General features: G+C 45.7%; 1 protein-coding gene across 2 annotated transcripts in view; it reads right to left on the bottom strand.

Moving 5' to 3' along the window:
* The window catches only part of Lgmn (legumain), a 37,744-nt gene that overhangs the window by 9,446 nt on the left and 4,832 nt on the right, over window positions 1–23,466 (bottom strand). For both annotated transcript variants that reach the window (XM_076921358.1, XM_076921359.1), the window contains exons 2-6: window positions 17,027–17,198; window positions 4,136–4,233; window positions 3,185–3,266; window positions 1,465–1,550; window positions 648–723 (exon numbers count right to left, since the gene is read on the bottom strand). In XM_076921358.1, the coding sequence (XP_076777473.1) occupies window positions 648–723; window positions 1,465–1,550; window positions 3,185–3,266; window positions 4,136–4,233; window positions 17,027–17,170 (486 nt within the window). In that variant the 5' untranslated portion in view covers window positions 17,171–17,198. The remainder of the gene's footprint in view (window positions 1–647; window positions 724–1,464; window positions 1,551–3,184; window positions 3,267–4,135; window positions 4,234–17,026; window positions 17,199–23,466) is intronic.

Genomic DNA, 23,466 nt, shown 5'->3' with positions numbered 1-23,466 from the left:
AGTAAAATCTAGATGTCATCTTGGCCACTCCGTCCACACACTGAAAGACAAGAGAAGACGCTTCTCCATACACAGCTTTGTCCTGGGCATCCAGAGACTTTGGTGTACTGTCTGTGCACCCTGTTCACACTGACTGACACTGTGGCATGGAAACAGCCGCAAGCCTGCCCCCCACTCTACCACAGCACTGATACTGACCCTGGAGAAGCATGAGAAAACACATGACAGGTTTAATCTCTACACAGGCCTTGTCTTCTATTTCCCTTTAAATTTTAAAAAGAAAACTGTCCTTTTTTTTTAATATATCTTTAAAAGGTTAAGAAGGGGGCAATGAGATGGCTCAGCAGGTAAGAGTGTTTGCTGCCAAAGCCTGATGTCCCGAGTTCAATCCCTAGGACCAGCAGGATGGAAGAGGAAAACCAACCCCCGAAAATTATCCTCAGACCTCCACATGTGTGACGTAGCACATGTAAATGTACACACATGCACAAAAAAATAAATATAAAATCAATTTTTAATGTTAAGAGAGACTGCTGGGGGCAGAGCTCAGTGGTACAGCACTTGGCTAACACACACGAGGCCCTGCTGCACTCAGCCTCCAGTATCAGACAACAATGGTGACGATCGAAACGGTAAGCAGAACTCACATCGTCATTAGGAAACACCAGGATTCCAGTGGCTCCGTGGTCGGTGAAGTAAACAAATACATGATCCCGGGGACCACTGTCAAGAGAGGACAGAAGCGGGTGAGCCAGAAGCTACAGCTTCCCACTTCTGTTTGCCTGTCCATGTCTCTGAAGAAATGCCTTCATCAAAAAGTTAAGAAGTTTGAGCAGGGCGTGGTAGCTCACACCTTTAATCCCAGTACTTGGGAGGCAGAGGCAGGTGGATCTCTTTGAGTCTGAGGCCAGCCTGATCTACACAGGAAGTTCCAAGCCAGCCAGGACTGTAGGATGACCCTGTCTCAAAAACACAGAAACGGGAACACGCATGCACTTGGGGCTCTAACACCTCACAAAAGTGTTACGTAAGGAAATGCTGAGCTGAGCTTAGCTTAGTGAGAAGTCAGGCGGGGTAACATGATTATAATTCCAGCTAACTCCAGAGGCTGAGTCAGGCTACAAGTTTAAGAGCGACCTGGACAAATGTAGTGACACACTGTATGAAAAAAATAAATACTGGGGGTTGTACTAGGGAGAGGCAGGCAGACAGTGGGGAAAGGGGCAGGCTGGCTAGAGTTGTAGCTTAGTGGGACATCCAGGAAGTCATGAGGGGAAATAAAACTCATGGGGGACCCTGGAAACAGACAAACCACAGCACCAGTCCTGTATGACCTGTCCTGGGTCAGGCCAAAGCTGCCCACTCTAACGTCTGGAAAGAGACAGGAGCAAACAACAATGCCTGTTTAAATGCTCTGTGTGAGGCCACAGCTCTCAGAGTACAGATCCATGAAACAGAGGGCACCTCTTCAAGACTTTTCCGGATCCTTTGCCCTTCACGGCTTCTGCGTCGCCTCTCAGCACAGCGAGGAAATTCTCTGGAGTCACATCCTATGAGAAATTGGAAGTCAAAGCCAGACGCAGGTGGTACCTTCAAGCACATTTTACAGAGAATGTGACAAGCCCAAGGCACCCAGCTTCGAGCTCAAAAACAAACACTCCCACCCAAGGCCAAGCTGACATTCCTTAGGGACTCAGAGCCTGTGAACTGGGAAAGTCTCCTCTTGTTTGGGGTGGGTAGCAACTCAGCAAGCCTTCTTCCATCTCCACCACTATGGAATGGGGGACACCCCCCAAAAATTCTATCAGCACAGGAAGAGAATACTCCCTCAGAGAGAGGGCAAAGGATTAGGGCCTCAGTTTGCCTCCAGCCTACTACCTCAGAGCCTGAGTTCCAAGGACAGTCAATCATCAAAAGCAATGCAAAAAAATAGGAAGGGGAAAAAAAAAAAATCACCCCTGGGCTGGAGAGATGGCTCAGCGGTTAAGAGCACTGACTGATCTTCCAGAGGTCCTGAGTTCAATTCCCAGCAACCACATGGTGGCTCACAACCATCTGTAATGGGATCTGATGCCCTCTTCTGGTGTCTCTGAAGATAGCTATAATGTATTCATATACATACAATAAATGAATCTTTAAAAAAAAAAAAAATCACCCCTAATTCTACCACCTAGATTTTAAACATGTCTTCATAACTAGTGGCTCTCAACCTTCCTAACGCTGTGACACTTCAATAGAGTTCCTCACGTTGTGATGATTCCCAATCATAAAATTAGATCGTAACTGTAGTTTTGCTACTGTTATGAATCAAAATAGAAGTATCTGATATGAAGGCTATCTGATATGAGACTCCTGTGGAGTATCGACCCACAGGTTGAGAACCCCTGCTATGGCCCTATACAGAAAGAAATCGTGTCTTATTGCATATATATTACATTCCCACTTGAATTTAAGAGGCAACAAGTGAGACAAAAGGGAAAGAAGTGCTAAGTTTTAGGTCAATGTTTCTTTGCCTCCTGAGACATCCTTGGGAAGTTAAGGAAAAGGAATTATAAAGACCATAAATGCCCATGTGCACAGTACCAATAAACTGGGAGGAAATTAACCATTTGGGGAGGAATGTATTAGAATCTTCATTAATTTTCAAAACTTATCTTCAGGAAAATCCCGATATACTTTGTGCTAGGTATAGGCTGAGGAAACTAATTTTCATGAAAAAGCACAGGTTGTCACTAAACGAAATATATCATCATGCTTGATACATAGGAAGACTAGAAGACTCGCATGAATAGACTGTAACCCTCTTTGAACACTTTCTCTGTTTTCCTCTTTTCTCTGTTGGCTTCTGAAGCTCTAATGGAACTAGAAACAGTAGCACGTGCTTTGGTTCCCTTGCTGGGGAAGAGGCAGGATTGCATGAGTCCAGGAGTTCGAGGCTAGTTTGTATCATTTAGAAAAAAAAAAAAAAAAGATTCTATATCTCAAAAATCAAAACTAAAAACTAAGGCTGAGGATATGGCTTTGTGGTAGAACACTTGACTAGACTAGACTTATATAAAGCCCTGGTTCCAGCCCCAGCACCATGTCCTTGAGAAGAATCTCTTCCTACTCATTTCTCAAGCATAAATAAGAGGGTGGGGACATATCAACGAAAGTTGTTGGCTTCAGGTGAGAATGCCCTCACCTCTCCGGTGTAATCCTTCAGGACTCCCTTGTACACATCTGTGCCGTTAGGTCGGTTGATCACTATACCTGGAGTAGGGTTTCTGAAAATTGAAGGACAAAGTTACAACATAAAATGTGTCTCCCTTCAAAACCTGCCATTATGTGAACAAACAGCAACTCTATTCTTGAAGCCACTTCCTGTCGCTTAGATAGGCACCCAATGCCCGTGGTCTGGGCAGCTGGGGATCTCAGGAACCGAACCCAAGTGGTCTCAGGAACGGAACTTAAGTGTCCCTGGTGGGAGATGAGAGGAGTGGAGATCTTAAAACTCAGGAGAGGAACCAAAGTGCAGGTGTCCTGCCACCTCCTAAGGAACCAGAGAATCTTGGGGCAAGACCACCCACTGAAACATTTCTCTCAAGAAACAGCAGAATGTGAAGCAAAACTGAACCCAAGGCTCAGGCACCAGTATCAGGAGGAACTCTGCCAGAGCCCAGGTGTGACCCCACTGCAGGGCAGGGTTCTTCTTAGAACTGCTGGGGTTGTCAGGAATTTCTTGGTTTAGAGCTACACCTGTCACTCTCCATTCCAGAGAACTTGGGAAAGTGTTCAAGAGAATGGTATGTAACATTAAAAGCAAGCCAGAAAGGAACATGGTAGGAGGTCCTACAGACTAGAATCTTCTACCTCCGTTCAGAGGTTATGACAGGCTCCCAACTCCAGGGCTCAGCATTCCACAGCAGGAAGGCCCTGCTTCAAGCCTCTCAGAATACCTGCTCATCTCCTGTTTCCTGCTGCTGCACCCACGGCACCCTAAGACATGCTCAACACATGACAACCCTGTGGCTTTCCACCAGGGGCCATTCCTGTTCCCAAATCAGGTCACTGCCCTACGCAACACGGTAAGCCTTAATGTGGCATCGTTTTTAAATTCGGACTCACAACCAAGTTTAAAGCACTCCCCACTTACTCTTCAGAGTTGGCGATATCATCATACATCATCACTATGATCTGCTCGTCAGGAATCCCGTTCCGGTGGATGATCTGGTAGGCATGGCATGCGTCTGCCTAGAAGAAATGGTTTGTCAGCTTTTAGATATCATCCGGGAGGAGGCCCATTTGGGGGCACGTTCTATCTTATAGAAGACTCGCTGTGATTCATTCCCCTTTTAAAACGTTAGTTTTTATTTTTTTTTTTTTAACTTCAATTTTAAAAGATTCCCCACTCTTATTAGCCATATACTTACCTGATAATAATATGCTGGGAAGCACAAGTATGTAAACACACAGGCATAGGTGTGCATGCACAGAGGTGCGAACACACACACTCACACCTATAGGTTAACAAGAGCCCTTCAAAGTCCTAAGCAATTTGTTTTCCTGTTTCAGAGCAAAAGTGCAAAAGCATGAAGTCGGGTCTCATACAGAATGCCCCAGAAGGATGAAGCAGTGGCTTCTGATTCAGAAACAGTCATTGCTCAGACACATAAGTGAAGTCCAACCCAGGAGCAAGGCTTGTGATACACTCCTGTGACCCCAGCTTTCTGGACGTATAAGCACGAGGAACAGGCATTCAGGACCAGGCTGCACTACATAGCAAGTTTAAGGCCTGTCTGGGTTCCTGAAACTATCTTAAAAAATTAAATAAAGCACAATTCAGGAATTAAATGAGAAACGAACGTGCTGTTTAGATGATAATAATAATTATAAATAATAATTGTTTATTTTATTATTATATTTACATGTTAAAATGTTCTTTTCTATTAATAATACTGAAATTATTGTCATTATTATTAGTGCTTGTCTAACATGCAAAAAGTGGAGTTCACGCACACCACTGCGCAACTGGGTTTGGCGGGGCTTGCTTGCATTTGTAGCCAGATTTGGGGAAGTAAAGGCAGGCTAGAAGCTCAAAGTCATCCTCAGCTACATACTGAGTTTCAAACCAGTCTAGGCAACATGTGATCCTGTCTATAAAAAAAGACTATTATCATAATCTGAAACAAAAGAAGGCAATCAAGGGGAATAGAAAGTATCCCTGTTGCAATTCTTGAACCACATATTCCGTGTTTCGGATGACACACACCACACTCTGCAGAACATCGATTTAGGTCAGAGGGGGAAACAGGCTGCCTAACTTTCGGCTAACGGTGTCATTCCAGGAACACAGAGGGGGCGTAGGTGGCCAGCAGTGACATATATGTCATATATGTAGCCACTGCACAGAGCACCCCAGGCAGCACATGAGATGACTAAGAAAATAAAGCATCCAGCATGCCAGACTCTTGCCTGCGGATGCCCGTTCGGACGGACCTGTGTTCGGATGGACCTGTGTGACTGACAAATACTTGTATTGAGCAGCCATCTGCTGCGACTATATGTGAAGTATAGGTCCAGCACACAGGAGCTGCCAGACAGACAGAAGGACAGCTAAGTGTGAAACCAAGTGCATCCACCTTCAATCGGCCCTGCTCTGCTCGCTGGGCACCTTATCTCATTGGTCTTCAGTCCTCAGGTGACAAAGGTCACGACCCTCATCTTACAATTGGGGAGAGAAGAACAGCTCAGGGACAGAAAGCCAAGCATTCTGACTACAGATCTTGATAGTCCTCATGCAAGAGCGGAGAGAGAACACTAAGTTTACCAAAGTCTAAAAAGAAATGAAACAAAACTGTCACCTACACCGTTATGTAGGATCTGAGAATCGCATTGTTTGGAAATTCTGTCCAGTATTTACATAAACTAAGACAGCTATCAATCTTATGGTACCAGAGTCACATTATGAAGTCTGACTTTAAGCAACTCCTCCTGGTGTAGAACACAGCCATATGTGTGTGAATTGTGACAATGCTTAAGTCCTCATTTCTGTAAAATAATGAGAACCATCTGACATCAACTGTGGTACGTGAATAATACCTCCCCAAGTTCCTAACGCCTGGACCCTATGAGGATGCCACACTAGACACCAAGGCAACAGCCCCATCTCAAACATAGCATATACCATCTGATACCCAGCGTATGCATTAAGGACTCTCAAGGCCTCAGCATCAGCTTCTTCCTTTCAGCTGGCTTTGGGTTCATTATCTCTTACCAACAAACTGTATTTACATTTCTCTCTGCCTACTTTCAAAAGCTCTCAAACTTGCATTCATTCAGTACACAACATAAACACAGACAGACAACAGATTGACTGTGTGCAGTGTAATTTGCAATATAAGAGTTAAAATCAAGCTGGGCAGTGGTGGCAGGGAATCTTTAATGCCAACACTTGGGAAGGAGAGACAGGTGGATCTCTTAAACTCAAGGCCAGCCTACAGAGTTCCAAGACAGCCAGAAACACAGCGTCACAAAAAAAAAAAAAAAGGAAGAAGAAGAAAGAGGAGGAGGAAGAGGAGGGGGAGGAGGAGGACGAGGAAGAAGAAGTTGTTGAAGTTGTTAAAATCAGTAATCAAGATTGGAATAAAAGAACCTGAATTCATGTCAGCCAGATTACCAAGGTAGATGGAATTATCTGGCTGGCAACCTGCTACAGCAGCACCTTGTGAATTTATTGCTATTCAAAAAATTATGACACGGTGGAAAAACACAGACATGTTCATCTGTGACATAACAAGACAGACTCAGACTCATGTTCATGCATAAGATTTAAAACTGTAAAAATCCTCAAAAAAAAAAAAAAATGGTTCTCAGAGCTGGATGGTAGTGGCACACACCGTTAGTCCCAGCATTCAAGAGACAGAAGCAGGCAGGACTCTGAGTTGGAGTTGGACCTGGAGTTGGCCTGGTTGATAAAGCAAGTTCCAGACAGCCTAGACAGCAAAACCCTGTCTGTCTCATAACAAAACCAAAACTGAAGGTGAGCAGAAATTGGTGCGGTGATGCTAAAATTCACAAGGAACACAAAAGACCTAACATAGCCAAATAATTAGGACAAAAGGAGCAAATGTGGAGGTCTTTCTCATCCTGACTTCTAAGCCACACTAAGGAAAGAAGAATCCTCAACAGTGCTGGGTCAGATGAGAGGAGTCGTGTCCCGCTACAGCAAAGGGAGCACAAGAGAGGAGCTTCAGGACCTTGAGTGATGATGTCACAGATGGGACACCAAAGAAGACAGAATAAATTAGAGCTCCCAAAACTTAAAACTCAGTGTTTCCAAAACACCACTGAAGGACGGGCTGGAGAGGGAGAGGTGGCTCGGTAGTTAAGAGCACCCACTATTCATGCAGAGGACCCCAGTTCAGTTCCCAGCATCTATGTTGGGTGGCTTCCAACTTTCTGGAGCCTCTGACTTCCGGGGATAACCTGTTCTCACGTGTACATACTGACTGACACACACACAAGCACAGGCACACGCGCGTGCATACACTCACACACGCATGCAGACGCAGACGCACACGTGTGCTCACCTAATTAAAAAATATAAATAAACCTTTTAAAGAAATGCTATTGAAGGAGCAGAGTGTAGATCAGTGGTAGAGCACTCGCTTAGCACTCTGGCAGCCCTGGGTACCGCGCCCAGGTCTGAAAAGTAAAAATAAAATAAAATAAAAATGTCAGAAAGAAAACAAAGCGGATCATAAAACTCAGGTGGTAAAGAACCTCCATGCCACCTATGAGGAGCTGAGAGTAGGAAAGGTTTACAAAGCCCACGCTGGGTAAGACTTACATCCAAGTACAAAAGAGAATATTGGCCCTCGAGAGTTTATAAAAGCTTGAAAAGGTACCTTACTGTAGTGCTTTGAATGTTTGGCCCAGGGAGTGGCACTATTTGGAGGTGTGGCCTTGGAGTAGGTGTGTCACTGTGGGTGTGGGCTTTAAGACCCTCCTTCTAGCTGCCTAGAAGCTAGTCTTCTGTTTGACTTCAGAACAAGTGGAATTCTCAGCTCCTCCTGCACCATGCCTGCCTGGATGCTGCCCTGCTCCTGCCTTCATGATAATGGACTGAACCTCTGGACCTGTAAGCCAGCCCCAATTAAATGTTGTCCTTGGAGTGGCCTTGGTCATGGTATCTGTTCACAGCAGTAAAACCCTTATTTATCTAAGGATACAATGGCTTTAAGTCCATGAGAAAGATGCTCAATGTCCTTAGTCACTAGAGAAACACAAGATGCCATACTCCAGACAGACAAACAATAACAAGTACCAGGTGAAGACCAGGAGCCTTCATGTACCACTCATGGGAATGTAAAATGCCAGTCACTGTAGAAAACCGACCCACAGTTACTTACCACTGCCTCTAGTTACCTTCAGTGTCTACCCAGGAAAAACAGAACATTCATCCACACATATATACATGACCAGTACATACATACATGACCAGTACATACATACATGACCAGCACATACATACATGACCAGCACATACATACATGACCAGCACATACACACATGACCAGCAAATACATACATGACTAGCACATATATACATGACCAGCACATACATACATAAGCTCAGCAGAATGGCTCACAGGATCGAAAATGAGAAACAAACCCATCACCTGACATGGACAAGCAAACTGTCACCACAGTGGAATGCTATGTGGCAACAAAAAGGGATGGCAGTACCAACACTTGCTGCAGTGTGGACTTGCTCCATGACGTCACCTAAGGAAGCCAAAGAGCACGAGCACACTGCAGACTTCTGAAGAGATATGAGGTTCCAGCAAGGGCTGGAGAGTGTAGTGCAGCTAATACAAGTGCTAGCCCAGCATGCACAAAGCCCTGAGTTCAATCCCTAGCATTGCTTAAAAACTGACTGTGGCAGTGCACACCTGTAACCCCAGCATTAGGGAGGTAGAGGCAAGAAGATCAGAGATTGGAGGTTATCTTCAGCCAGAGAGTTCAGGCCAGCCTGGGCTACATGAGATCCTGTCTTTTAGGAAGGATCAGAAAAGGCAATTTATACATGAGACAGGATATAGACTAGGGGTTGCCTAGAGCTACTCTAGGGGACCACACAGAGTACACAGTGTGATGGTATTGTTCTGGTGCCGGTTCATGGGAAGGTTTGTACAACTTTGTAAATTATTAAAAATAACCCAGAGATTTGAGTCTGAAATGGGATGCAATGGCACAGAAATAATGTCTTAGTCAAAGTAAGAGGCACAAAGATGATACGTTCTATGTTGGTGCACGCCAGAGCTGCCTTGGGTCCTCAGGACCACCCTGCCAGGCAGAGGTGCTCATGCCATCAGGGTTTAAACCCAGGCCTCCTGCCCCATCCCCCCACCTCTACATTCAGTCATTTCCAAGGGAAGCTGGGGGCTATGTGCGGGGTATGCAGAAGTACTCCGATGCCCCCACATGCATTAGTAACTTCAAAGGGTTCTGCATTAAGTTAATACGACACATGAGCTCAGATAATGTAGAAACAGCACAACGGATGTTTTCCCCTCAGAAAGGCCACAAGAGGTGATGCTGGGTTGGGCACAACCTCAATGCAGGCCATGGCCTCTGCGGAGAGCAGAGATTGCTGTGACTCAGCTGATCTCAAAGCTGGCCCTGGGAGTTGGCCAGGCTCACTGAGGAATCCTGTGACCTGATGCCAGCACCTCTCCCCTACAGTGTCTCATGTACAGTGGACATCCCCCATCACCACCAGCTGTAAGCATAATGAGACAAGGGGCTTGTTGAGAAGGCTAAATACAGCTGGTGCACTGCATTTAGTGACAGGGAAAGGCTTTCCAAAGGGGTACGCATCCCTCACAGGTGCATGAGTTCCTCCCCTCCTGACCGGCACCCCCAACATCCTGCTTCCCATGCTCTTTCCACCCAAGTGCAGTAATGGGGAGGTGCTGAGCCAGGGTTCTGCAGTGCCTGGCCCAAGTCCAAAGGGGGAGTTTTAAAGGGAGCTGATGTCATTTGTCATATGCAGGTTAAGTAGGGAACAGCAATCACACCAGACGGTCTGAGCAACACCTAGGACCCTACAGATAGTCCAACTACCCCAGACATGCCCATCTTCATCACTGCTGGGCCCAGCATCCCCATCCCAGTCCCACCCAGTACTCCCCAGCCCTCTCTGGCATGCCCTCCTCAAAGGGTGTTGTGCTTCAAGCCCAAGCAGCCGACCAAGCAGTCTTTGCAACTGACTAACTTCAAAGACATTAGCCTAAGTAAGACTGTCTAAAGGACAGACCGTCCAGCCCACGCTGTCTGCTGTTCCACCTCCCCAACTCCCAGCAGCCTGGCTCCTGTCCCAGCAGCTTCCATTATGCCTTCCTGGACTCCAAATGTACAAATATTAACTACTTAGCCCTTCCTGGAAAAGTCTGCTGACCGGCCTTGAGGCAGACAGCAGTGGTGGTACCCTGTGCGTGAGAATGGGGAGTGGGAGCGGGTACTCAGGAGTTCCCAGGTTGCCCCACCCCATTAGCATATAGGAACCAACTCAACTTTTCTATCAGAAAACTCTTATTAGTCCGGCATGGTGGCATACACCTTTAATCCCAGCACTGGGAAGCAGAGGCAAGTGGATCTCTATGAGTTTGAGACCAGCCTGGTCTACAGTGAATTCCAAGACAGCCAGGACCAAGTAGAGAGACCCTGTATCTACCCACACAGGCACACACACACACACACACACACACACACACACACACACACACACACACAAACAAATCTGTTTATTACAATCTCACTATGTAACTTAGCTAGCCTGGACATCACTATGTAGACTAGGCTAGCCTCAAACTCATAGAAATCTACCTGCCTCTGCCTCTCAAGCACTGGGATTAAAGGCAGGCATCAGCACAACAACCTCCATCAAATTTCAGTTGTCTGGTTCAGTGAACATGAAGAAAATGAGGCTTTGTAAACTCGTCCTATCACAGCTCACTCACTCACACTCTCCCCCACCATCCCCACCCCAGTCTCTCTGAACCATGTGACATTCTTGCATAATCTGCTGGGACCTTCGCTGAGTCAGACCTAGAAATTCCTTCCCTCTCCAGGAATTGATGTTAACCTAAGCTTGTTATGCAAAGGCCCTCACTAACTCTTGCAAAAAATAGCTAGCATAAATGGCCTCTCTTTCCTCTGCAGAATTTTTGTCTGAATGAGGCAGCTGTCTGTGAGGAGCCCAGAGTAATCCCTGGCATGGGTCTGCTGCCCCATCAAACTGCATGTCCTCAGGTCTTAACATCCTTTTCAGTTGTCTGGCCTGCATGAGCCCCATAAAGGCTGAGATAGGACTGAGTCCAGTATGGCCTTGGTAGGGACAGAATAGCATGGTTCCTGCCCTTAGGATAGCTTAGGCCTCCATGAGAGATGGCCTGTTTGTATAATAATGTACATATTTTCTCGGTCCTCTGAGGAATGTCCTCCCTGTTAGCATTAATGACGCCATGATAATCAGAGACAGCATGAGTCTGGGAGGCAAAGGTGTGGCTAATGTCTCAGCAAAATGGTAAACACTGGGACCTTCAGGACGGCGCTTAAGGCTGTGGAAAAGAACTCTAAAAACAAGAGTTCCAAAATATATAACGTCTCAACTATGCAAAAATATAAGGATGGAATATGAAATGTACAAGGAGCTTCAAAGATCTAAAGGAGCAGAGGCAATTACACTATGAGCCAGCTTGTCAGAAAGATATAAAGACGGGCAGATACAAGTGCATACAGATTCCTGAGTTCAAGGTCAGCCAGGGACAGAGCAAATTTAGGTCCAAGCATGGTTGAAACGGTGATTCCAGGGCAGGATCCCACCCAGTTATCTTATTGTCTGTGCTTATATTTGCTGTCTCTTCCTAAGAGTCATAGAATGCTGATTCATGGGATGGTCAAGAGAACACCTGGAATAACTGAATTGATATATAAATAAAACATGGGGTTTTGTTCTGCATGAGATGAGCTACCAGAAAGTGATAACAGTTTTTTGTTTTTTTGGTTTTTGTTTATTTGTTTGTTTGTTTTTCCTAGCAAGAGTTGAGCTGTCTAGAGATCTCTGGAGAGCAAACACAACTCTTCAAGAATTTTTTTCTAACAGGATTTCTGATTTTAGTCAGAAAAATCCATGAAGAGTGAACTCAGCTCTTTTAGAATTTTTTCTGACAGGATTTCTGAAATCCCAAGAGTTATTAGAGAGCTGACACAGCTCTTTAGAACGCTGTCCAGCGTCTATCCAAAGAAGGCTCTCTGAAGAATGACCACAGCTCTCTACGAATTTTTTTTTCTGGCTTTCTGATTTTGATTTGAAAACCCAAGAATTACTTTTATAATTTTTCTAAGAGGATTTTTGACTTGGTCAGAAGACCTACCAGCTATCCAGAGAGCTTTTAGAATTTTTACTAGCAGAGAGAAAGCTGTCTCAAGCAGAAAGCTAACTTTCTCAGACTTTCTTTAGAATAGAAGAAAAATCTGTCTAGAGCAGAGGAGAACACACACACAGAGGGGGTGTGGGAAGAGGCACCTGAAAAGCTGTCTTGAGCAGACTACAGAGCCAAGAACTATCTACAGAGAGCTGTCTAGGGAGCCATCTCGAGCAGAACACAGGCCACCAGCTTGGACCCAAAATTTGACTTGAGTGCTTTGTTTTTGCCACTCTCAGACAACCAGACCAAGCTGAGGCTGGTCTCTGGCATTGAGCCTGTACCACATCCTGCTACTCACCACATCCTGGGCTTCAGAACTAACCCTCAATTTACAAATTCCTCCTTTATTATCCCCTGGTCATGGATTTATGCTTCAAAAGGAGACTGTTCATACCCTTTCAAGGTGATTGTGTCATCGCCCTAGACTGACCGAGACGCTATCCTGTTAGAAGCACCAGCCACCACCACCATCACCCTCACAGTGAATAAAGTTGCTTTTGGTTTATTTCTGACTTCGGTGGTCCTTTCCTCATTATTTTCATACCTCGTGACCCTAAAAACCTGGAGCTGTGGTAACCATTTTGTGACAACCAGTACTTATCTGGAGACAGGACCTCAAAATTGAAACATGGGTTTGAGTCAAATGGCCTGAGTTTAACTGACCAACCTAGGACTCTCCACACTTGCTATTTAAAACACCGAGGAGATGCCAGACATGGTGGTGCATGCACACCTTTAGTCCCAGCAGAGGCAGGAGGATCTCTGTGAGTTTGAGGCCAGCCTGATCTATCAATCCCGAGGAACCTCATAGCTCTACAAATACATCCAGTTAAAACCTGCACAGGATCAAGGAAGGGTTCTTGAATGACTTAACCTCCAGGTAATATTTAGCCAATGTATTTTCCTAAGTTGGTTGTATAAAAACCAAGTGGCTGATGAGCCAGCATACTGGCTGCCTGTTGTCTGTGCTTAACTTATCTTTTCACTCAAAGGAAAAGCAATCAGTCATGATAACAGCTCTTAATCAGGCCAAATTTCCTTTCTGGCCAGCACACAGAGGCCTTTCAAGATGAGTCAGAACTTCACCTAAGCCAACCCTTGATGACACGGAAGCCAAGCACCCAGACACTCACAGGGACACAGCTCCATCTGTGCCAACCTCCCAACGGCTGGTCACTGGCTGGTCAGCAGCCCAACACCTGTACCATGGATAATCTAAACTGACACCCCCTGGGACTCAAGTGCACACTAGATTTCAATGATTTAGCATCAAAAAAGGACATAGGGGCCAGCAAGATGGCTCTACAGATAAAAGTACTTGCCGCCAAGTCTGACAACCAGAACTTGATCCCTGGGACCCACATGGTAGAATGAGAAAATCAACACCTGCAAGTGTATCCACTGACCTCCAGGCACATGCCACAGTAGGTTTGTGCCCACACATACACACACATTCATGCATACACAAACAGATGTAATGAAACTTTTTCTTAAAGAACACAGGCTATCTCAATGGTAATTTTAATGTTACTTACATGGTGAATTGATATTCATTTGGACATCTGGTTTAAATAAGATGTCAAAATTAGTTTCCCATATATTTTTCTATATTTATACATTTGTGAGCAGGTGTGTTTTTATATTGTGGATAAGTGTGTATGTGCATTTACATTGTGTATAGGTATGTGTGTATGTTTATACTGTGTATAAGGGTGTGTGTTTATAGTATGTATAAGGGTGTGTGTTTATATTGTGTATAGGAGTGTGTGTTTATATAGTTTATAAGTGTATGTGTTTATAGTGTATATAGGAGTGTGTATTTATATTGTGTGTAGGTACATTATGTTTTTATATTGTGTATAGGGGAGTGTGTGTGTGTGTGTATGTGTGTGTGTGTGTGTGTGTGTGTGTGTGTGTGTGTGTGAACATGGAGGCAAAAGAACAATCTGGGGAGTTGCTGCTTCAGTGCTGTGGTGGTTTGAATAAAAATGACTCCCCATTAGTCTCATATATTTGTAAGCCTGGTCCCCAGTTGGTGACCTACTTGGATGGATTAGGAGGTATGGCCTTCTTGGAGGAGGTGTGTCACTAGGGGTGGGCTTTCAGGTTTCAAAAGCCCACACCATGCCTAGCATCTCTCTACCTGCTGCATCCAGACCTCACTCCCTGAAACAATACTGAACTAACCCTCTGAAATTATACACAGAAAGTATACATAAGTCCCCAATTATAAATGCTTTCCTTTATAAATGCTTTGATCCCATCTCTTCACAGCAACAGAACAGTGACAGGTGCTGTTCAGTTGATTTTTATTTGTGTATATGTGTGTCTGCATGCGTGCATGCACATGTATATACTGTTTCCAAAGTCCAGAAGTGGGTATCAGATCCCATGGGGCTAGAGTTACAGGAGGCTATGAACTGCTTAATGTAGAAGCTGAGACCCAAACCCAGAAGACTAGCAAGTGCTATTAACCACTGACCTACCTCTCCAGCCTGGCCCCCAAAACTCCATTTTTGAGACTGTCTCTCACTGGCCTGGAGTTTATCAGGTAGACTAGGCTGGCTGGCCAGTGAGTCCAGGGATCCAGCTATTTCCACCTCCTTATATAAAACTGGGATCACATCGGGCAGTAGTGGCGCCTGCCTTTAATCCCAGCACTTGGGAGGCAGAGGCAGGTGGATTTCTAAGTTCGAGGCCAGCCTGGTCTACAGAGTGAGTTCCAGGACAGCCAGGGCTACACAGAGAAACCCTGTCTCGAAAAACAAAAACAAACAAAAATAAAAGAACTGGGATCAGAAGCATACAACAGTACTCCTTGGTGTTTTTCTAGGAGTTGAACTCAGGTCCTCGAGCACAGAGGGCATTTAACTGAACAGACTATCTCCACAGCCCCTCCTACATACTTTAAGCTTTTTCAAATGCAGCTGCTAGAAATTTTTCCATGACTCATGCAGCTCTTACTGGATGGGGTGGCTCTCAAGCCAGCTGGCTGAGTCTGGATCCTACCCCACCCCCTCCTTGTGCTGCTTACAACTCCACCACGTTGGGCAAACTGCTGGCCTCCCCAGACCTCCATCCAAGTGCTGGTGGATAAAGGATTAAGAACAGGTCCATGGGCTGGAGAGATGGCTCAATGGTTAAGAGCACGGACTGCTCTTCCAGAGGTCCTGAGTTCAATTCCCAGCAACCACATGGTGGCTCACAACCATCTGTAATGGGATCCGATGCCCTCTTCTTGTGTGTCTGAAGATAGTTACAGTGTAACTCACAGACATAAATAAATCTTTAAAAAAAAAAAAAAAAAGAAAGAAAGAAAGAAAGAAAGAACAGGTCCAGCTCCACACTGCCCAACAGTGAGGATTAAAGGCTCTGGATGCTCTGGGGAGAGCCTGCAACATGATCCTGTGATAATCTATGTACCTGGCATGAAAAAGCAACCATTTAACTAACTCTATTCCAGACCAGACTGGCTTCAAACTCAAGAGATCTGCCTGCCTCTGCCTCCAAGTGCTGGGACTAAAAGTGTATGCCACCATGCCCTGCTAAATCAACTTTTCAAATGACAGTATTATCATTCACATGGAAGTCAGCCTTTTAAATACAGTGCACCATGCAACCATGACCACTTTCTAATTCTAGAAATTCTCACTACCCACAACAGGATCTAATTCCACAAGCAGTCAACTCCTCAGACTCTCCTCTGCCCAGCCCCTACTTCCCTGTAGATTTTTCTAATCCGAAGTGCCGTTTAATGGATTTAGTAACTGTTTGGTCTTTGTGACTGGCTTCTTTTACTTAGCATGTGTTTACAGTTTGTCCATATTGAAGCACACATAATTACTCCATCCTTTCCATGGCTAAATTGTGCTCCAATCTACATGCTGGATAACGTGAGTAAGGCTGACACCAGCAGGAGATTTTACACAGGCATGTTTTCATTCCTTTTGGGGTCCACACCTTGAGGTGGAATCTTTGGATTGCAGGGTTTGCTGTTTCACCTTCCCCGGGACCCACGCTGCTTCTCCAAGGCCACCCCTTCCTCCCAGCAGGAGGCTGTTCTGTCCACTACCCTTTCTCTCTCACTTCCACAAGCTGATTTGCAAGAAACACCAGGAGGGACAAGGCGGTGTAAAGGAGCAGAGGTGTGGAGGGCAGAGGGGCCAGGAGTGTGTTCCCCAGAACCTCAGCTCTACTTGCCTCTTGCCATATGGCCTCAGTTAAATCACCTCCTCTCTCTAGCCCTCGGTGTCTTTTCTATAAAATGATGGTGTTAGCCCAAGGGCTCTCACCTGGTAATCTTGAGCCCGAGATATGCGGTGATGTCTAAATGCATTTTCCGAGTTTTGAGTTGTGACAGGCAGGCAAGTGATGCCACGACCATTCCAGATACAGTACAGACCCAAAAAGGGAATAAGGCCTGGTTCTAAAGGCCACCATTGTGAGAAGGCGAGGAAATCCCGCATTAGATTAAAGCAAAACTATCTTCCAAAATGGCCACGTCATTTTGTAGACACAAAGCCAGTGGCAAGGACGCTTGAGTTTCTTACCTGGTGTCGGTAATTATACCAGCCATTGGAGCCCGCCACAATCACCACCCAGTGCTTGCCACCGTCCTCAGGATCATCCACACCGATGGGAACAGCACCAGCAACCAGCGCTAGGCTAAGAAGCACGGCCACTTTCCAGATCATTCTGCACCCCAGTGTCCACTACAGAAGGCTGAAAAGAAAAGACAGCCCATTTTAAAGGGTTAAGAACTTCCGGAGATAATATCACATCACCTGGTGCCCAGAGGAATGTGCTGAGGGTAACAACTAAGAGTTAAGAAAAAAAAATCCTCTAGAACCTTTGATCACTGCTGGGGGTTGTCGGGCAGCCCCGTCCCTACCTCCTAAACCTACCAACAAGAGCCAGATGTGTCCACTACCAACCAATACTCAGAAAGTACTTAGACCAGCTTTTCAAGTTCCTTCCACAACTCAGAACGCATATGGCATCCATCAGTCCCTGAACTGTTTGTGCATGAACACACATGTGACCTAGTTGTTTGTGGAAAAATGTACAAAGCAGACACATAAATATAACAGGAATCTTTTGTTGGGTAGTGGGCAGACCAGGGCAATCTCCTCAACTGCCCCTTTTTGTTATAATAAATACTTATTAGTGTAAAATGTATTTACATTTTTAAATGTATTTATTTATGTGTGAGTGCTCTGCCTACATGTATGCCTGCATGCAAAAGCGGGTATCAGATACCATTGTAGCCGGTTGTGAGCTGCCACGTGGTTACTGGGAACTGAACTCAGAACCTCTGGGAGAACAGCCAGTACTCGTAGCCACTGAACCATCTCCCTAGCCCATATTTACATTTTTAAAAGTTATTTGTGGCAGGTGGGGTATGTACTGCCATGCAGAGGGCAACTTTAGGGAGTCAGATTGCTCTTTACACTTTAACTCAAGCTGCCTGGCTTAGCAGTCAGCATCTTTGCCCACTGAGCTATCCCACCAGCGCCAATGTAGATCATTTTTAAAGTATAAATATTTAGTACATGAACCAGAGTGTGAACTCAAGTTCCCAAGAAGGGGCACAGGGAGAGGAGGGAAGGAAGGAGAGAGGGAAAGGGGGGAAGAGAAAGAGAGGAGAAAGGGGTGGGGGTGGGGGAACATGAGTTAAAGATTCTACAAAGCCAAAGATTGGGCTTCAAGATTATAAAGTTAAAATGTTGCAGACTCAAGCCAAATACCTTGAGATATTTTTTACCCCTTTGAAAGCCATTCATTGTTCTTCCCTGTGTCTAATCTAACATCCTGGTGACTATGCAAACCCTACAGAGCAAGTTCCAGGCCAGCCAAGGATACACAGAGAAACCCTGTCTCGAAAACCCAAAACAAATAAATAAATAATATTTTATCTTTAAGAAAGGAGAGAGAGAGAGAGAGTGGCTGGAGAGATGGCTAAGTGGTTAAGAACACTGGCTGCTCTTCCAGAGGTCCTGAGTTCAATTCCCAGCAACCACATAGTGGCTCACAACCATCTGTAATGGGATCTGATACTCTCTTCTGGTGTGTCTGAAGAGAGCAACAGTGTACTCACATACATAAAATAAATAAATAAATAAATAAATAAATAAATAAAAGAAGGAGGAAGAAGGGGAAGAGGAAAGGAGAAAGGGAAGATGGGCAGAGGAAGGTATGAAGTGACATATCCATTGTTTCTAGAGACTTATCCTTGGCCAAAGATGGGCCCTGTGTGTTCTGGACTCCTAGCCTATTAATTTCCGCTCTATAGCTCTGCATCTCAAGACTTTATGCTTAAGGAAGTAACCAGCCCACATTATACTTTAAAGTCAAAACTTGTTTTGTATTGTTTTGAGACAAATATCTTGATGTGGCTTCCCGGGCTTGTCTCCAACAACTGGCAAGCGATCTTCCTGCCTCAGCTTCCAGTGTACCAGAGACTGCAGGCATGTGCCAGCAAACCTGCTAATGCCAAACCATGAGAAACCCTTTACCACACAAGGCAAGTAATAAGGCTATATGCTAGCCACATACAATGGCATTAGCCTCTCTGTGTCCTGACTCTGCTGTTCTGAAATGACTCAGCCAGGCCTGTGACCCTTGATAAGAAGGGCTGAGGACTCAGCGGGAAGGAGCCTGTAGGGCTGGCTCTGCCTGGCTTCTGCTCTCATGAAAACAAACAACAGCTAAGGCATGGTCTGTCTCTAAGACGAAGAGCCCCACGCTCTGGCCCAACTCTCCAATGAGAAGAAGGGAAAGAAGCCAGGGCACCTAAGCTGGTGTCTCCAGCGAGGCTACATCACAGCATCCGTTCACAGGAGGATCTCCTTAGGTACAGACCACACAGATGCTGCCAGCCTCAGACTACACTTGGATGCAGAGACATCAGCATAAGCCTCATGGGCTCTCATCCTCCTTGGCCCTAACTAAGCCCAGCATCCTGGCCCTTGGGACTGAGATGCCTGGCCACTGCAAATTTCTCCACCTCAAGAACCAAATCCTCAGTCAATGCAAATTAAAGTTTCTTTTTCCTCTTCTTCCTCCTCCTCCTCTTTTTCCTCCTTTTCTTCTTTCTCCTTCTTCCCCCTCTTCTTCCCTCCCCACTTCACACTTTAGTATCCCAAATGCTGAGATTACAGCATTTACCACCATACCTAGCTGAATTCCCATTTCTTTTCTTTTACTGCAATGTCCATGCAAGAGTAACTACAGTAAATGCTCCCAGGTCTGCTGCCGGTCCCCGGGGTGTGGGGCAACATGATATGTAATAGCCGAGATTGGCGAGCTGCTGAGGTGTTTCAATGCCGGGACCTGCTGATCTGTTAATATGCACCCAGGAGGCTCCGCCACAGACCCGAAGGCCTGATTAGAGCCCCCGTAAGGCATAATCAGTCAGAGGGCAAGCAAGAGGACACTAAAGAGCAGAAACACATGTCCCCAGAGCTCTCCACGGGCCCTACCAGAAGGTGTACATGACCACCAGCAGGTTTCTTCACCCTGGACTCATTCACCTGCCTGTAAGCCTTCCCCAAGATCCTGTCAGCAATGTTTTTCTATAAAGGCCAAACAGTAAATATTTTTGACTTTGCAGGTCAGGCCATCTCCAACACAGTCATTCGACCCTGCCAATATACCACGAAAGCAACCATAGACAATATGGAAATAAATGAATATGGCTGTTAGAATAAATCTATTTAAGCCAAACAAACAACAACAGGTAGCAACTTGGACCAGATTACTGACTTTGCCCTTAGGAAACAGGATGTGCTGCTGGTCCCAAGGGCAGCCTAAATAGCTGTAATAATCTGCCATTAAGATCAACAAACTGGTTCCTGGTTTCTACATCAGTCTCTGCTGAGTTTAGTTCGAGTGACATTCAAATGACTCATCCCATAGGTGGCACTGATATGTGATTTTTCATCGAAAAACACTTTGAGGGGTTGGGGAGGCAGCTCAGGGTCAGTCTCTCGCCACACACACGAGGAGCTGAGTTTGAATCAGAGAACCCATGTCCAAGTTGGGTGTCACCTGTAATCCCTGCATTCCTACAGTGAGATGGGAGAAACAGGAAAATCTGCAGAAGCTCACGGGTAGAGAGCCTGGTCTATTCAGCAGTAAACCACAGAGACTCTGTCTTAATCAAACTGGAAGGATAAACACCAGAGGTTGCCTCATGACCTCCCACAGGCACCTGCACCATGCACACACCTGCATTCACGTGAATATGTACACACACACATACACACACACACACACACACACACACACGCACATGCACATGGGGGTTGCATCTATGATGAATCTGTTGTCTTTTTTTTTTTTTCTTGGCACTACCTCTAGAGCACAACAGGATGACAACTAACTTAGTACCTGTAAAAGTTCCAGGTATTCAAGTCATTCAACGAGGAGTTAAAAGTTACAGGAGGGTAAGCGTGGGCTCTGTGCAAACAATGCCATTTCCCTTAAAGGATTTGAGCATCCTATTTGTATCCAAGGGAACCTTGGAAGCAGTCCCAAGGATGCCCAGATGACTGTTCTGGAAACAATGTCCAACCTGACTGTGAGCAGCAAAATAGACACTGCCAGTCTAGCCACCTCGATTAGCCGGCACTGCAGCGGCCATACAAACCCAGCCCCTGGCTGTGCTCACAGTAGCAACTGGTTTATCTTCCATTCCTCTCATATGTCACAGTGACTGCTAGGCAGGAGTAGCAGACAGGCCGAGGTCTGCCATGACCCCTTTACTGATGAGTTCACAGACAATCCCTGTGAACACACATCCTCCTTTCAGACAAGGAGGAAACCAAGACTAGGAAGAGGGGAGAAACTTGCAGATCAGTGACAGACATGAATCTGGCTGAGCGGGCTGTGCCTGTCACACTGCACCACCTGCACCACTCCTGAGAAATCCTGGTGGGTCCCATGACCACAGACACTGACAATTCCAGCTTGGGGCCCAAACACAGAATGGATCTTCAGCCCTTCCCCCAGGACACCCATGACCTCTCAAATGCTATTTTAAGGCACTAGTGGGAGCTCTTCTGTACCCGCACCATGGAGACCTTTAGCCACACTCCCTAAGTCACATGACAAACCTCATGAACTTTCCCAGTTGCCAAAGGTTCATCCTAACCTTTGCCATCCCCACCTTCAGCTACAGGCTAAGCCAGAAGGTCAAGATAAGGACTTCACTCAACATCAAAAAAATAAATAAATAAATAAAAAGGGTCATCAAATGGGCTTAATTCAACCAGGGACACTAGGACAAAAGAAACATTCTAAACTGTCACGAAGCATATAAGTAATAGAGGCAAGGCAAGGGGCCATCTAAGTCACTCAGTCAAGTTCAAAGCCAGGTATGACACCACCATCACCACAGGTGTGACCTCTCACTGCCAACACCACTGGGTCAGGTACAGCAAGCCAAAGCCACACAAAGAAGCTAGTTAGTTAGATGACAACATCGTTGAAGAACTTTCCAAAACAGGCAAGTCTTCATCATACTCTGTTCTCTGGAGGTTAAAGTATAGGCATGCTGAAAATGTGTCAGAGGAACAAAGAGGTGGTATGGACTATCCCCTTGTCTTGTTGCTTTGTTGACACAGGGTCTCATTATATAGCAAAGACTGACCCGGAACTCACAATCATCCTGCTCCAACTCCAAACTAGGTGTGCATACTACTTCTAGCTTGCTAGGGCTGTTTCCTTAATGGAACTGTCTTTTGCTGTGTTAGCTTTCTGCTTTGTTTTATTGTAATGCATTCTGTTGTATTTTGAGATAGTCTCAGGTAGCCCAGGCTGGCTTCAAACTGACTGCAAAGCTAAGAATGACTTAGAATTCCAGATCCTTAGCCAGTACTCCAGAGGCAGAGGCAGATGGACCACTGAGTTTGAGGCCACCCTGATCTACAGAGTGGGTTCCAGGACAGTTAGGGCTCCACAGAGAAGCCCTATCTTGAATCTCCCTCCCCACTGCCCCCCCCCCTGGAGTGCATACAAAAGAAATTCCAGAACCTCCTGTCTCTACCTCCCGAGTGCTGGAGTTACAGTGTGCCACATGATTTGAGGTGCTAGGGTATCAAACCAAGGGTCTCACAAGTGCTAGGCAATGCTCCATGTCTGAGTTTCATCCTCAGACTTCATCTTTCTCTAAAATAGGCCCCTCTGCAATATAGTGGCCACTGCTCCCTTTCTAGCAGGACTACAGTGTGAAGGTCTCGGTCTCATGCCTTTTGGCTTTCCTGCTGAAGACTAAGGAAAGTAACTAGATCCTATTTCAAATGAAAATGTCTTACCAGATGAGCTTAGCATTTCCCTCAGCCAGGAGACTCTGAGACTGGCGATGAGTCAAATCTAGACTATAGACTGTGTAACCTTTCTAGGCCCCATCTAATTATGGTTCCATCAAAATTACTGTCTTCCTTATTTCCTGTGGATAAGAGACATGCAAATAACTCATGTTGCACATGCAAATGGATTCTAACAAAGGGTGGTGTCTTAGTTAGGGTTATACTGCTGTGAACAGAAGACACCATGACCAAGGAAAGACTTATTAGGACAGCATTTACTTGTGGTTCGGTCCATTATCATCAACATAGGAGCAAGCTTGGCAACATCCAAGCTGGCATGGTGCAGGAGGAACTGAGAGTTCTACATCTCCACCTGAAAGCTGCTAGGAGAAGACTGGCTCCCAGGCAGCTAGGACGAGGGTCTTAAAGCCCATGCCCACAGTGACACGCCTACTCCAACAAGGCCAAACCTACTCCAACAAGACCACACCTCCAAATGGTGCCACTCCCTGGGCCAAGCATATACAAACCATCGCAGGTGGCTACACAGACTTTCCTTTGGCCCCAATCCACCCCCACCCACATTTCACACTCAAATATTTCCAGTCTACAGACATGGCTGCACTTTGGAGTACTCTTTGAACTAGCTGTAATACCAAATAGCTTTAATCAGTAAGTTA

Source organism: Arvicanthis niloticus, chromosome 23 (genome assembly GCF_011762505.2).
Source record: "Arvicanthis niloticus isolate mArvNil1 chromosome 23, mArvNil1.pat.X, whole genome shotgun sequence".
Taxonomy (NCBI): Eukaryota; Metazoa; Chordata; class Mammalia; order Rodentia; family Muridae; genus Arvicanthis; species Arvicanthis niloticus.
Note: the sequence above shows the minus strand (reverse complement) of the source record. Positions and strands in the feature narration are given on the sequence as shown.